At 32.4% G+C, this 13,680-nt stretch overlaps 1 protein-coding gene across 8 annotated transcripts in view; it reads right to left on the reverse strand.

Moving 5' to 3' along the window:
• Positions 1–13,680, reverse strand: part of PRPF40A (pre-mRNA processing factor 40 homolog A) — a 55,964-nt gene that overhangs the window by 18,997 nt on the left and 23,287 nt on the right. For 4 of the 8 annotated variants that reach the window (XM_047721727.1, XM_047721728.1, XM_047721731.1 and 1 more), the window contains exons 6-10: positions 5,339–5,449; positions 3,704–3,824; positions 3,413–3,466; positions 1,843–1,867; positions 777–1,154 (exon numbers count right to left, since the gene is read on the reverse strand). In XM_047721727.1, coding sequence (XP_047577683.1) covers positions 777–1,154; positions 1,843–1,867; positions 3,413–3,466; positions 3,704–3,824; positions 5,339–5,449 — 689 coding nt within the window. The remainder of the gene's footprint in view (positions 1–776; positions 1,155–1,842; positions 1,868–3,412; positions 3,467–3,703; positions 3,825–5,338; positions 5,450–13,680) is intronic. The other 4 variants (XM_047721729.1, XM_047721730.1, XM_047721734.1 and 1 more) reach the window with 1 other exon arrangement.

A 13,680-nucleotide genomic window follows, 5' to 3' on the forward strand; every position in this document is an offset into this window, starting at 1 on the left:
ATATTTACAAGAAGGAGTTGGAAGATGAGATCAGTATGCCTAAGTATTAAGATTGGTGATCATGTTTGGAACTTGACACCATGGTTCACAGTTTCTTAAAATGTATGTGAACATCATTAAAATCAAGAAGCATGGCTCAAATTTTATATCTGTATAAAGCACAGCCAGATGAAATATGACCACATGACATGGAACATAAGTACATGTAAACTATAAATTGACAGATGCAGCTGTCTGCCATGTTAAAAAGTTGTAGCAATTTAATTACAGTAACAGTTTTGCTCATACGCCCTACTAAATATTTTTGTCTACTTAATTTTTGCTTCTATTTGATCAAACTAGCACTTCCTTTCAGGGCTTTGCTAAGTCATATTTGAGACTGTTGTAAAATAAAGAAAGTAGTACTAATCCTGTCTTTATTTAAAATTTTGTTATTTTAATAATCAAGGACTTTTTGCATTAGTTTTGATTTAAAATTACAGCTCCAGAACTGACACATCTTGTTTACTAAGTTGGTTGGTACCCCGTTTTAAATTTGTACCTCACCCTCTACCTCTGAATTCTGCTTCCTAAACCTTCTGAGGATTAGTTTTCAACAGTTTAAGAGCATGACCTCGCAAAATTCAGCCTTGATTATTTTAGATAATGATTCATTATCTAAATCCTCATGTTTTGAGTCACAAAAAAATTTTAAACACTCAATGGCCACCACATGAACTGGCAATTTCTTGCATTAATGAAGTCTGGTACTTATCTACAAAAGTCACTAAACTTACTCAGCTACGGTTTCCTGCTTAGCTGTTTCATCTCCAGTATTACTGGATACTTCCATGCTCTGTTCCTGAACAGCAGGAGTACTAGTAAGTTGTGCTTGTTCTTCAGTTGAAATTGTCACTGTATTCTCGTTATCTACAACGGTAGCAACAATTGATGTAACTTCAGGCTCGGGAACAACTGGACCAGTTCCACCCACAGTATTCGAAGCAGAGGTGGAAGCGCTGGCGTTGGCAGCAGCGGCGGCGGCGGCGGCTGCAGCGGCTGCAGCAGCAACAACAGCAGCGGCAGCTTCTGCAGCAGCCATGGTGCTCATGGTGGTCGGAATTTCTGTTGTAGGAACAGGGGCTGCTGATGTTGTAGTGCACTCTTCTTGCTTACTGTGCATTAAAAACGCAACAAAAAACTGGTCATCTCATTAATAATCAGAAAGCCAAAAAATACTAGTTTTTATTACAAAATCAAATGACTGAGAGGAACTATAAAAGGGAGAAAGGCAATGTGGCTAACTATAAGCCACATGAAAAGATGAAAACCACAGAATGAAACTGGATTACTTTGATTTAACGGAGCAAACATTCAGGATAATATAGGATAGGGACTCATGCAACACTCTGCACTTCCAAAAAGCCCAGTAATTGTTTTCATTCATAAAATGCCCTACTATCAGATTGTATTATATACATCATAAAATGTGGCCTAGATCATAAATTTCTGTAAGAAGTTTAAAATTTTATCCATTTCATATATTAAAAGGGAAACCTGAATACAGGAAGACATATATATTTCACCTATTCCCAAATTAAATCAAACCAAATTTTGGACTTTTCTATAACACAGCCTTAATTCAAAGGATGCAATCCAAATTCCAACAATCATGGTCTAGTAAAGTGTCATTTGTATATCTTGAGTAAATATCCTTCTCCCTGCTCCCAGTCCTCCAAAGACATCAAACCATCACCCTCATGTTAAATACTATTTATACTATAAAGCAAATAGTTAAAACAAGAATGCTACATACAGGAGACACCAAATTTGTAAATCGTACTGATATTCAAAATTACTTACCTACTTTCTTCAGCTTTGATCATTGCTATTAAAGAGAAAAAAGAAAAGTCACATATGACATGGTTTTTAAATATAATCAATGAAAATAAACATTAAAGGGAGATAAAGAGAAATTCCATACAATATGATTTAATTTACCATCCGAAAAAACAAACTTTTTCAGAGCAAATTATTGCTCCAAAGTTCCAGGGCAGCAATTAAAGAATGAAGACAAATTTAAATAACAGCAGTTTTTAGGAAAGTTTCTCTGCACACTGCTACTTTCCCAAAGGCTGCTGGCTACTGCAAAAACTCTCTGAAAATATCTGTATAATTCTGGAACAAAACAGTATTTTCCCCAGGGGTAAAACTATGTTTTTTTTTTTTCAAGATACCAAATTCAAAATGAGACCAAATTCATGATGAAATTCCAGCACAAAATACTAGCATTGACAGGTAGATAGATAGTTATACACACCAACTATTTTGTAGTAGGGTTATATCAGAAATGAGCTTGATATTTCTCACATGAATAAAATGGAAATCTACCTATCTACAATATTATTATTAGCCAATGCTAGTATAGAAATTTAAAGAGCTTTAAAGATTTGCATTCAGTATTTCAGCTTTTATTCCAATTAAAGTAAATTTTTCTTTATGGGTAACAAAAGTATTCAGCATCATTAGTGAATGAGGTGGTCCATGTAAGTAACAAAGTTGAACTTTATGAAAATATTTAAAAAACTTATCCCCCTTTAATGTAAACCATTTCTGAAAGTATGTTGAGAATGTCTGACAAAAAGAAGCCATCATTTTACTAACATAAATTAACATATTTTTAGGATACAATGATGATCTAATAAGCTAATTATGTGACACAAGAAAAAGGTAACTAGACTTAAGACCACAGAGCCTTTAGGAAATGTTTATTCTCTTTACTGTCAGATGTCATTCCACACTGCAGACTATTACAGCCTCCATTTCTAAAATCTACTGCTTTTAAATTAATAATTTATTTACCAGATTCTATTAGAAATGAGAGTAAAAGAACTTTTCAATTCTCACTCTAATCTCTGCTATTTGAAGAACTGGGTTTCATATTAGGTAGTATTCCTAGATTTTCAGGGGTATTTTGAACAGTTGAGAATAATGAAAAATACTCCCTTTGTAAGAAAAGCAGACATTTTGTTTAATTCTCCCATAACATAAAGGCTATTTTACAATGTTGTGCTAAAATAATATTAGCATTAAATGTATAGTTTGACAATATATTAAAAAATTTAAACTGAACTCAAGGCTCTCTGCTATCCACTACATGGGTTAAATCACATATTGTATGTATATACCAACACTCACAGTTGTATTTAAATTATTGTACATGATGTCCTTATTCAATTTTCTAATGGCAAATTAATTTTTTAATCAAAGTATAATTTTAAAAGTCACAAGCTCATTTATAATATAACCCTTTAATGAATTTTTAATTAGAGATTTCTCACTGCAGATTTACCCAATCATGGTTAGTGAACATTAGTAACAAACTCTAAAATTGTTAAATAATGACAGAAAATGAATTATCAAAGCAGCTCACCATGCAGGTTTGATTTTGTAATAAGACTTCCAGCAACAATGGTATTCTGGTATCCTAGTTTCAGTGGAATCAAATCAAATAAAAATCTATTTAAAATCTATAGAACTGATATCTAGAGCAACAAGAAAATAAGAGCCCATAAAACTGTTACACCATTTAAAATGTTCTAATCATTTAATTTTTAAAAATAAGACCTGTGTTTGAACAATCCTATTTATAAAGGATTGTTTCAACGTGAATGACATAGATATGTAAAAAATTAACATTAAAAATTATTTTTTTCTGTGTTACCTTCAAGATCCTCAAGTTCTTTAGGTTTGGCCCAGCGGGATTCTTTTGTTTGAGAATTATAATAGTAAGGCTTTCCAGAATCAGATTTGTATTCCTTCCAGGGACATTTAGATAAAAGTTGCTAAAGGGAAATAAAAATCTTCAGTTAACAGTAATGTATTTAGCATCACTTATCATTCACATTACTGTTTCCCTAAATATCAATCTGTACAAATCAAACACTTTTGAAATAAGCCACCAATTACAGAATACTTAGTAGGTAATGTTATTTTAAATATTATTTAATCTTTACAATAATACCACAACATCCATACTGTTATTTCAAATTTATACTGCTACTTACAGAAAATAACTTGTTTAAGATAATATACCTAATAAAGGGGCAGAAGCAAGATTCAAAACCAGGTCTATGTAAATTTCAGATCCTATTGTTGCTATTTACACCCCATCATAGGTAAAATTTATCATACATACTTCAAAGACTTCTCAAATACTAACAAAAGTAGGAAAAATAAAAAACTGGGAAAAAGCAAAATGTGGTTTACCCATGCTTAGATATCAGTTTTATGGCTAATAATTTATTAAACCTATGCAAACTATCTTATGTAAGGAAACTAAGTATGATATACTTAAAACCTAATGTATAAAACCGCTTGGCGTGCATGAGAATGCTACTGAAAACTCCTATTTAGATGGTGTCTTGGTGATGATATTTAACGAAAAAATAACTACCTGTATCAGTACTGGAATTAAAAAAAACAAAAACAAAAACAAGAACCAATCTCTGTCAACCTCCCATCCCAAGTATTGCTATGCATATTAGTGTGGTGGCCTAGAAAATATTATATCCTCAAACTCCTTAAGAAAGAAAATAAAGATATGCTGCCAACGTGGAAAAATCTCTAACTATAGCTTGAAATGCCAGATCAACTCTTACTTAGGACTCCAGAGTTCTTAATTAAACCATTTACAATAGTGCTTATTCAATTTACTCCTTCAATCTAATTTCCACACTATATATTATGAATGATCAAATTCAAAAAGAAATACACATACTTTGCAGGGGTTTTTGCCACAAAGACAATTTCCCACTCTAAAAGAAGGATACTTATATTTTTAATTTAATTCCATCTCCATTACCTCAAACTCAGAAAATTTTTAAAAATTCACTGGAAGACATTTTCAATCACCTAGGTTTGCTTAAAGGGAAAAGTTTAAAATGTGAATATAGGGATGCCTGGGTGGCTCCAATGGTTAAGCATCTCCCTTTGGCTCAGGTCATGATCCCAGAAGCCTGGGATTGAGTCCCCAGTCAGGCTCCTTGATCAGCAGGGAGCCTGCTTCTCCCAATACCTGCTGCTTCCCCTGCTTGTGTACGCCCTCCTTCTCTAACAAATAAATAAATAAAATCTTTAATAAAATGTGAATTTAAAGAATAGAGGGCAGAAAGAATGTCCTTTTGCTCTTCTAATTTATTTTTAATTTGATGCCACCCGATAAGGTTTACTGAGCAGGGGCAAAATCAATGAACAAAATTGGTCTGTCCTTCTAACAGTCAAATATTCATAAAATCCTAAGAAAAAAAATGACTCAATCTACTTGACAATCCCTAATTTTAAAGCCTCAAACTTTTACCTCAGCAGGTGTTTTCAGATCATCTGGTTTCTCCCAAGTAGACTGTTTTGTTTCAGTATTGTAGTAGTAAGTCCTTCCATCAGGTGACTTATGCTCAGTCCACATTGATTTCTAAGAAAAAAAATTAAAAAAAAAAAAATTCAAATTATTTAACAGTGTTATGATAGTGAGTATCAGTTTTCATTAGTTTCATTAACAATATACAAAGAAATTAGAAGTATAAAAACAGGCATACTTTTCACAGTTTAAGTCATTTAGAATAATTTACTAGTGTAAGCAGTAGGGAGAAAACTGAAAAAATAGACTATTTTACAAGTATTTCAAAAGTGACATGGACCTATTGAGGTTTTAGAATCTCTATATTTTACAAAGTATCTCAGAAGTATAAGGATAGGAATGTTTCTCCTAAAAACGGTAATTTTGTAACTAATGCACAAAGATAATCTATATGCAACACAGATTATTTTAGCTATGCCTTATAGCTAAAATATATGAAGTAGATGCTAATGTTGTATTAGGTGGATTGATCATGAGCTCAATAACTTGAATATTTACATCAAGTTGGACAAAGCTCCAGACTGACATGCCATAAAGATCCAGCTATCAAAACTAGAAAGGACGGGTTTTGGATGATAGAATTTAACAATGAAGGTGAAATTTAACAGGGATAAAATGTGCATCCAAACGCCTCAACATAATATGGGTGAGAAAGTTTTATGTGACACTAGTTTGATACAGAATATAAGCCCACTCTTGGACCCAGAAGAACTACTAAGAACCTACTAAAAGTTGCTAGTAAAACCTCAGGCATCAATAAAGATGATGCCTCAAATAAATGCTGGTTTGGAGTTTTACAAGGTTCCCATACATATACACATAAGATAATAATAAAAGGGGTAAGAAGAAACTTTGAGAGGTGATAGGTGTCTGTGGTCTTGGTGGTGACTATTTTCAGGTATGCTTTTATTCACCAAATCATCTGGTTGTACACATTGAATATATACAGTTTGATACGTCAATCATACCTTAATAGTTTTTTTTAAAAGTTCGTTTTTACAAGGAATCATGAATGAATTAATTACTGAATGAGATCAAAGGTATTAAGTCCAGTTCCAGATACCAGATTATTTAGATAGTAACAAAGTATGCTTGAAAGAGGGTTAGAGAAGATGTATGTATCTTCAAATTTCTTCAAATCTAAGACAAAACATTATACATATCTCTAAGAATGAAAAAGTAAAATCATCTTCGAACTATTACATACTTTTTAATACTCAGATTTTACATTACACTTCTTAAAGACATATTCTTAGACACTGATTTTTATCACAATTCAGTTTTTTTGAATAAGTACAAAGGCACATAAAATAGTTAAGCTGTTCCTTAAACTTCACACCAAGACCATTTTTTATATGAGAGCTGCCAACATCCATTATATTCCACACATCATCATCCCCTTTGCTATCAAAAATATTGGTAATGCAGCATTTGTTAAAACAAAAACAAAAAACTAAAATCACCAGTGCTTGTCCTTAACTATCTTCTGTCCGTACTTAAAGATGACCTTTTTTTTCCTCCTCATCAACTTTATTGAGAAACAGCACATACCTACTTTTGATTTCTGGTTTGGGAATGTGGCTCAACACACATCATTTCATTGCTTTTTCTACCCTCTCACAATAGTCATTTTATCCCAAGCTAATATGCTATGTCATTACTTCTAGAACTTTCTTTCAAACCACTGACATGCATTCTTCTGATGTTGACACTTTTTGTTGTTCAGTCATATACAACTAAGCCATAACTGCTGCCTGGCGAATGGAGATAGTAAGACACAATGGATTATAGGATGAATCTCAATTCCAGACACATTCGGTAGTCAAACTAAATATGCTAAGTGATATAAGGAAATGTGGTTTTGCAAAATGTTGGGATGGAGAACAAGAAAAGGTGATTTAAGAACACAAATTAATGTGATTTTCAGACAAGCAGATGAGGGAAGTTTTTCTAAAACTTCCATGAAGAAAACTGGAGTTATTGTGAAGAAGGAATTATAAACAGCCATTTGAATTCAAAGAAAAAAGTTGATAAAATGTGAGCTTTCTGAGAACAAAACATTTGTCTCCTCTTATACAGATTAAGTCATCAACGTGACTATTTACAAAATGGACTCCGCATAGTATAGCAGGATAGTTAAGATATTTCAAAAGGTATGTTAAATTCTTTAACTTATTCTAACACTGTGTGCAGGATAGGACAACTACAATCTCTCTGGAGCAAACATTATAGTAACTGCTGGAAAATATTTAGCTTGATGTTACTTTAAAATCTAACCAAAAGGTGATGTGATTTAGAGATGTATGGAAGCTTCAACTGTACGAGTATTGCTTTATTTGACAAAGTAAATTCTGCGAAGGAAGACAGAAGTTTGTATTTCTTTCATATATATATATATATGTATATGTATACATATATATATATATTTTTTTTAAAGATCTCAATAGCATCTCAGAACTGCACTAAAGAGAAATCTGCTAAGTTCCAAAATTATACTTAAACTTCCCAAGTAACATCTGCTAAAGAGCACTCAGAAAAGAGGAAGTTCACCAGAAACAAACTCATGAAAAGATGGAATTAAAAAGGGACAAAGTACACTTGGACCAAATAATACGGATAAAGAGGAGAAATGTACAAACCAGTAAAATAAACAATAAGAAATTTAGTATTCACTAGTTATTATTTTATTTAAGCCTTACAACTATATGACAAAGCAGTATGAACAGTATCCCCATTTTTCAAATAAGAAAACCAAGGCTTAGGAGGGTTAGTAAACTGCTCAGAGTGATCCAGGAAGTGAAAAAAAGCTAGAAATAATTCAAATTTTCTTCTAAAGACCATATTTTACCCACACAAAGTTGTGTCAAAGATACTATATTCAGGACAGTCTAGATGTCAATAATGACAGATAAATTTCTGATCTACCAATGAGTGGTAAGCACTGTTAATTGCTTTATATCAATTCCCAAATTAATTCTGTTAACAACCCTGCCAACTATTTATTATCTCCACTTTATAAGAAGAGGAAACAGAACACAAGAAAGTACAGGAACATGCCCAAGATAACACAGCTGTCTAGTGAGTTCATTACAACATTGTCCTGCAGTACCCACTAAGTTCCTCTTAAAGAGCAAGGCTTCAACACTTGGCATTAAGAGAAACAGAATCATTTCAAAGAGGAATATAAATTCTGTACTAATACCTTAACTAATATACCAAATCTACTTATAGAAGTCAATTCTGGAGAAAATTATTTATCTGATAACTTTTTGCACCTTTCCCTTATATATATCTAATTTGCAATTTAAAATAAAACTGTACCTTGCTTCTGGCCAAAACTAGTAACTAATATTTTACAAGAAAAACTTATAAACAAATGTACCTTAAATGCTGAATATAAGATGAAGAATGCCATGAAATATCAATGGATATATGAATAAACTAGCAACTGTAAAGTTGTCTTCATAGGCTAAAACATATGACTTCGGCAAATAGTTACATTAAGTACGGAGTATAGCACAGTCTAATCGAAAAACTTATTTTCCTAAAAATTACTATTTTTTAGTAACAGAACTTTCTGAGCAATAAACAAACACTGCCTATAAAATATTTAGACTGTCCGTGCTTAATCAGAGAAAACCTAACAAAGACTTAGATGTGTATTCTGAATGGGTCAAACCAGGACATTATTTTTAACCACAGGTGATTTGCTTTGAGGATTTTTAGGAACAATTAAGATGATCCCTGCACTGGGACTTTAGTATTACTTTGCACTTTTGTCACAGATGATAGCCTTCCCCAAATTATTTTATTACTTTGACAGTTAACTGTATTAAGAAAAAATTGTCAACACAAATGGGAGTTCCGGGGAATCAATCAAAAGTCAGCATTTTCACAAATGATAAACCAGAAGCATAAATTTGCAAAGTAAGGCATTAAAAAACTATCATCCTTAATATACAAAAATCTATTACAATCAATAAGATAATCTAATGGAAAAATAAACATGACCATTAATACAACTCAATACAGATAGCATAATTAGATATTCAACTTCATTAGTAAATCAAGGAAGCATACATTAAATGAAAACTTTTTATTCTTCCTGTAACTGACAGCTGAAGACTTAGTATAGATGTTAAAAGGGCGTGAAGAAAAGTACTCTGTCACTCTAGTGTTGGGAATGGAATTAGAACTGGTTCGCTGGCAATTTACTGGTTCTCATCAAAACTGAAAATGCAAACAAACAAAAGAAAAAGAAAAGAAATACAAACAACCTCCTGATGCTGATATTTCACTCCACAGAATCTCGCCTACATAGTTACAAAGATGTACAAGAATGTTCTCTACAGGATTACTTTTTTTTTCTACAGGATTATTTTAATGAGGAAAAATTAGTGATAATTCAACATCCACCCAAAGGAAAACCATTCAATTAGGGTCCATTCATACTGTAGATTTATCGTATGGAGATCTGTTTTTTAATATAATAGAAAGTGTCTAAGATGCAGTTTTAAATATAGAATGAGACATTGTGATAAAGTAGCAAAATACACACAGAAAATATTTAAAAGGAAAAAATGCATATACATAATTATCAAGAGCTGATATACTTTTCAGAGACCAAAAAGCTTGTCAACAACTGGGTAGTGAATAAATTCACTACTCAAACTATATAAACACATGTACATCAGATAAACATTTATACATACATGAGTATTTCTGTAGTAAAGTGTAAGTTCAACTGAATGAAACAAAAAAAAAATGACTAAATGTAAATGTAAACACTAAACAGGCAGAAAAATCCCCTCAACTACTCTAAACAAGGAAAACTAGGAAAAAGCCAAAATGTAAATTAGCATTAAGGAAGAACATAATCATCATAAGATTTGCAACCAATTCCCAAAATCTAGAGGAAATAATTTCCTAAGACTATTATAATTTGCCCTAGAAGAAACATATCATACATGAGTATTCCAATTACCGTAGAAGCATCTGAAAGATACCCAACCAGATAATTTCACAGAATACCACATAAGCTTTAAAGAACACAGAATTATTATGTCCTTGTTTCAGGTCACAGGAAAAGATGAAAAGCTCTTTATTAATAATAAAACAAAAGAAAAGATATCAAAAAAGAAAAGCAGGTAATGCTACATATAAATATAAATCTTAAAAATTTAAATATAACATTAGCCAAGAAAATCCTGCACTGTATATACTCTGACCAAGTAGAACTGATTGTAGCAGTGCCAGGGTAGGTTAATACTGGGAAATCTATAAGAAAGTAATTATTTCTATTAACAAATTGGAAAAAAAAAATCATAGGAGCACACCAATTTACTTGGTATGATCAAATGACATCCTGAAAATTACGATGGTTTGGAAGTATTAAAAAAATAAAAACAAAAATCCTAGAAAAAACAATAAATGATAAAGGACAACTTACTGAAAACTAATAAAAATTATTCTAAAGCCACTTGCATTAAAATCATGACCAAAAGGTGAGTCTACAATCACTGTATTTCAACAAATACATAACAGTAATGAAATGAAATAACTGGTATATTTGGGAAAGAGAAATTCTCTTTAGTTAAAAAAAAAAGTATAATAGACCTGGCTCTAAGATAAATATACAAAAATCTTTGAATTGACAATAACTCATTTGCAATAAAAATATGAAGAAGTCCTATGCAAAATATATTGTTTTCAGAAGATAAAATAAACTAGAATGAAAATGAGGTACTTATATACAGTAAGACAGTAAGAAGATCAGTGGTTGCTGGGTGCAAGGGGTCGAGGTAAGGAGAGAGAGATAACAGGTGGAGCAGAGAGATTTTCAGGGTAGTGAAATTATTCTGTACACACTATCATGATGACATGTCATTAACATTTGTTAAAACTCATAGAATACGTAACACCAGAATGAACTCTAATGTAAACTGGACTGTGGGTAGTAATGATGTGTCAGTGTAGGATCACTGATTTTAATAAACATTAACATCTTACACCCTAGTGGATGATACTGATAGTATGGGAGGCTGTGGGGGGTGGATATTAAGGAACTCTACTTCGTGTTCAATTGTGCTACTAACCTAAGATTGCTCTAAAGTCAATTAAAAAAAAAATCCCACTCTAGAAACCAAGAAAACCATACTACCCAATATCCTTTCAATAAAGAAATCAAATGAGAGGAAAAGAAAAAATATTGGCAAATGAGTTAAAAGAAAATCCTCTATGTCAAAACTTAAGCAACACAGTTAACTTAGTACAAAAAAAGGTTCTAACAACTAAGAGCTAATAAGCACTCAAGAAGCTAGAAAAAAGGCAACCGAGTAACCAAGAAGGAAATAAAGATGAGATGACAGTAGAAATAAACTGAATGGTCACCCCCTCCAAAAAAACAAAATAATGGCAATGACAGGATTCTAACTCCAAGCTAAATAATTATTAAACCTCAACAAAACAGACAGATATATGGAAAAGCATAAATAAGAAATTAAAAACCAGAATAGTGTAATAATCACTAAAGAAATTCAAATAGTTATCCAAAACCTCTATACTCAAAAAGCACTAGGTCCAGACAATTTTTAGTTGTGTTCTATCAAGCTGTTAAGAAGTTAAGTTTTGCGTTGGGGTACCTGGGTGGCTCAGTCGGTTAAGCCTTCAGCTCAGGTCATGATCCCAGGATTCTGGGATCGAGCCCCACACTGGGTTCCCTGCTCAGTGGAGAACCTGCTTCTCCCTCTCCCTCTGCCTGCTGCTCCCCTACTTGTGCTATCTCTTTGTCAAATAAATAAATAAAATCTTAAGGAAAAAAAAAAAAAAAAAGTTTTGCATCATTTATGTAAATTGTTCTAAGGACCAGAAAGAAAAGGGTTATTACCCAGACACAAACAATCTAAATTAGCAAACTGAATTCCAAAGGAATTAAATACACAAGTGTGCACTATATATACACTCTTAACACACTTAATGAATAACTAGGGTTCACCTTAGTAATGCAAAGATGAGATAACAGAAAATGTATCTGTGTACTTGCACATTAACAGACTACAGAAGAAATACCATATGACCATCTCAGTGGATAAGAAAAAAAGCACTGAAGAATTTTAAAATTAAGTTAGTGGGGCACGTGGGTGTTCAGTCAGTTGAGCATCTGACCCTTATTTTGGCTCAGATCATGATCTCAGGGTCCTGAGATGGAGCCCTGTGTCAGGCTCCAGCCTGCTTAAGATTTTCTCTCCTCCCATTCCTCTGCTCCCCACCCCCCTAGGCACCCCACCAAGCCCTGGCTTGCATGCTTGTGTGCTTTCTCTCTAAAAATAAAGTTCATAATGACCTCGCTCAGCAAATGAGGAAAAGTCAATCTGTAAGAGTTGTTTATCAAAAAGCTATAGTAAGCATCATATTCAGTGGAGAAAACTCAATACATAATCCCTTTAAGAGAGGAAAAAAGGTAACAAAATCAGTTTATCATCACTGCTATTGCTCACCATAGTGCTAGAGGTTTTGGCTGACACAGTAAAAGTTAAAGGATTAGATAGGAAGATTAGAAAAAAAGACGAAACTCAAATTTAAGCTCTCTTACAAGACAGACACAAAAGAACTGACTACCACGTTCACTGATATGACTTAGTATTATAAATATGCCTCCACAATCTATAAATTCAAGGCAACTCGAATTAAAATACCAAAAATATCTTGGACACCTGAAACTGATTAAAAATTTTTTAAAAGCTACTGTGCAGGTAAACAAAGAGACTGATAAAAATACTTAAATCATTAAAAGGGAAAACAGGTAAGCTACAGAGTAAGATAATACAATGCTATTTATAGAAAAAACATTTTTATATATAAAAACCTGAAGACTTCACCAAAAAACCTATTAGAAATAAATTCAATAAAATAGGATACAAAAATCCGTTGCATTTATCAATATGAACAATCAGAAAGAAAAATTAAAGCAAAAAAAAACCCCATTTACAATTGCACCAAAAATAATACTTAGGGAAAAAAGTAACCAAAGTGGTGAAAGATCTGCACAAGTGGAAACTAGGACACTGATTAAATAAATAAACAAACATAAATAAATGGAAAGACATTCCAAGCTCATGGATTTAAAAAAATTAGTATTGTTCAAATGTCCATACTACCAAATCCATGCAATCCTATCAAAATTTCAAAGGCACTTTTCAAAGAAATAGAACATACAATCCTAAAATTTGGATGGAATCACATAAAGACTGAATAGGCAAAGGACTCTGAAGAACAAAGCTGGGGGT

This window comes from Lutra lutra, chromosome 3 (genome assembly GCF_902655055.1).
Source record: "Lutra lutra chromosome 3, mLutLut1.2, whole genome shotgun sequence".
Taxonomy (NCBI): Eukaryota; Metazoa; Chordata; class Mammalia; order Carnivora; family Mustelidae; genus Lutra; species Lutra lutra.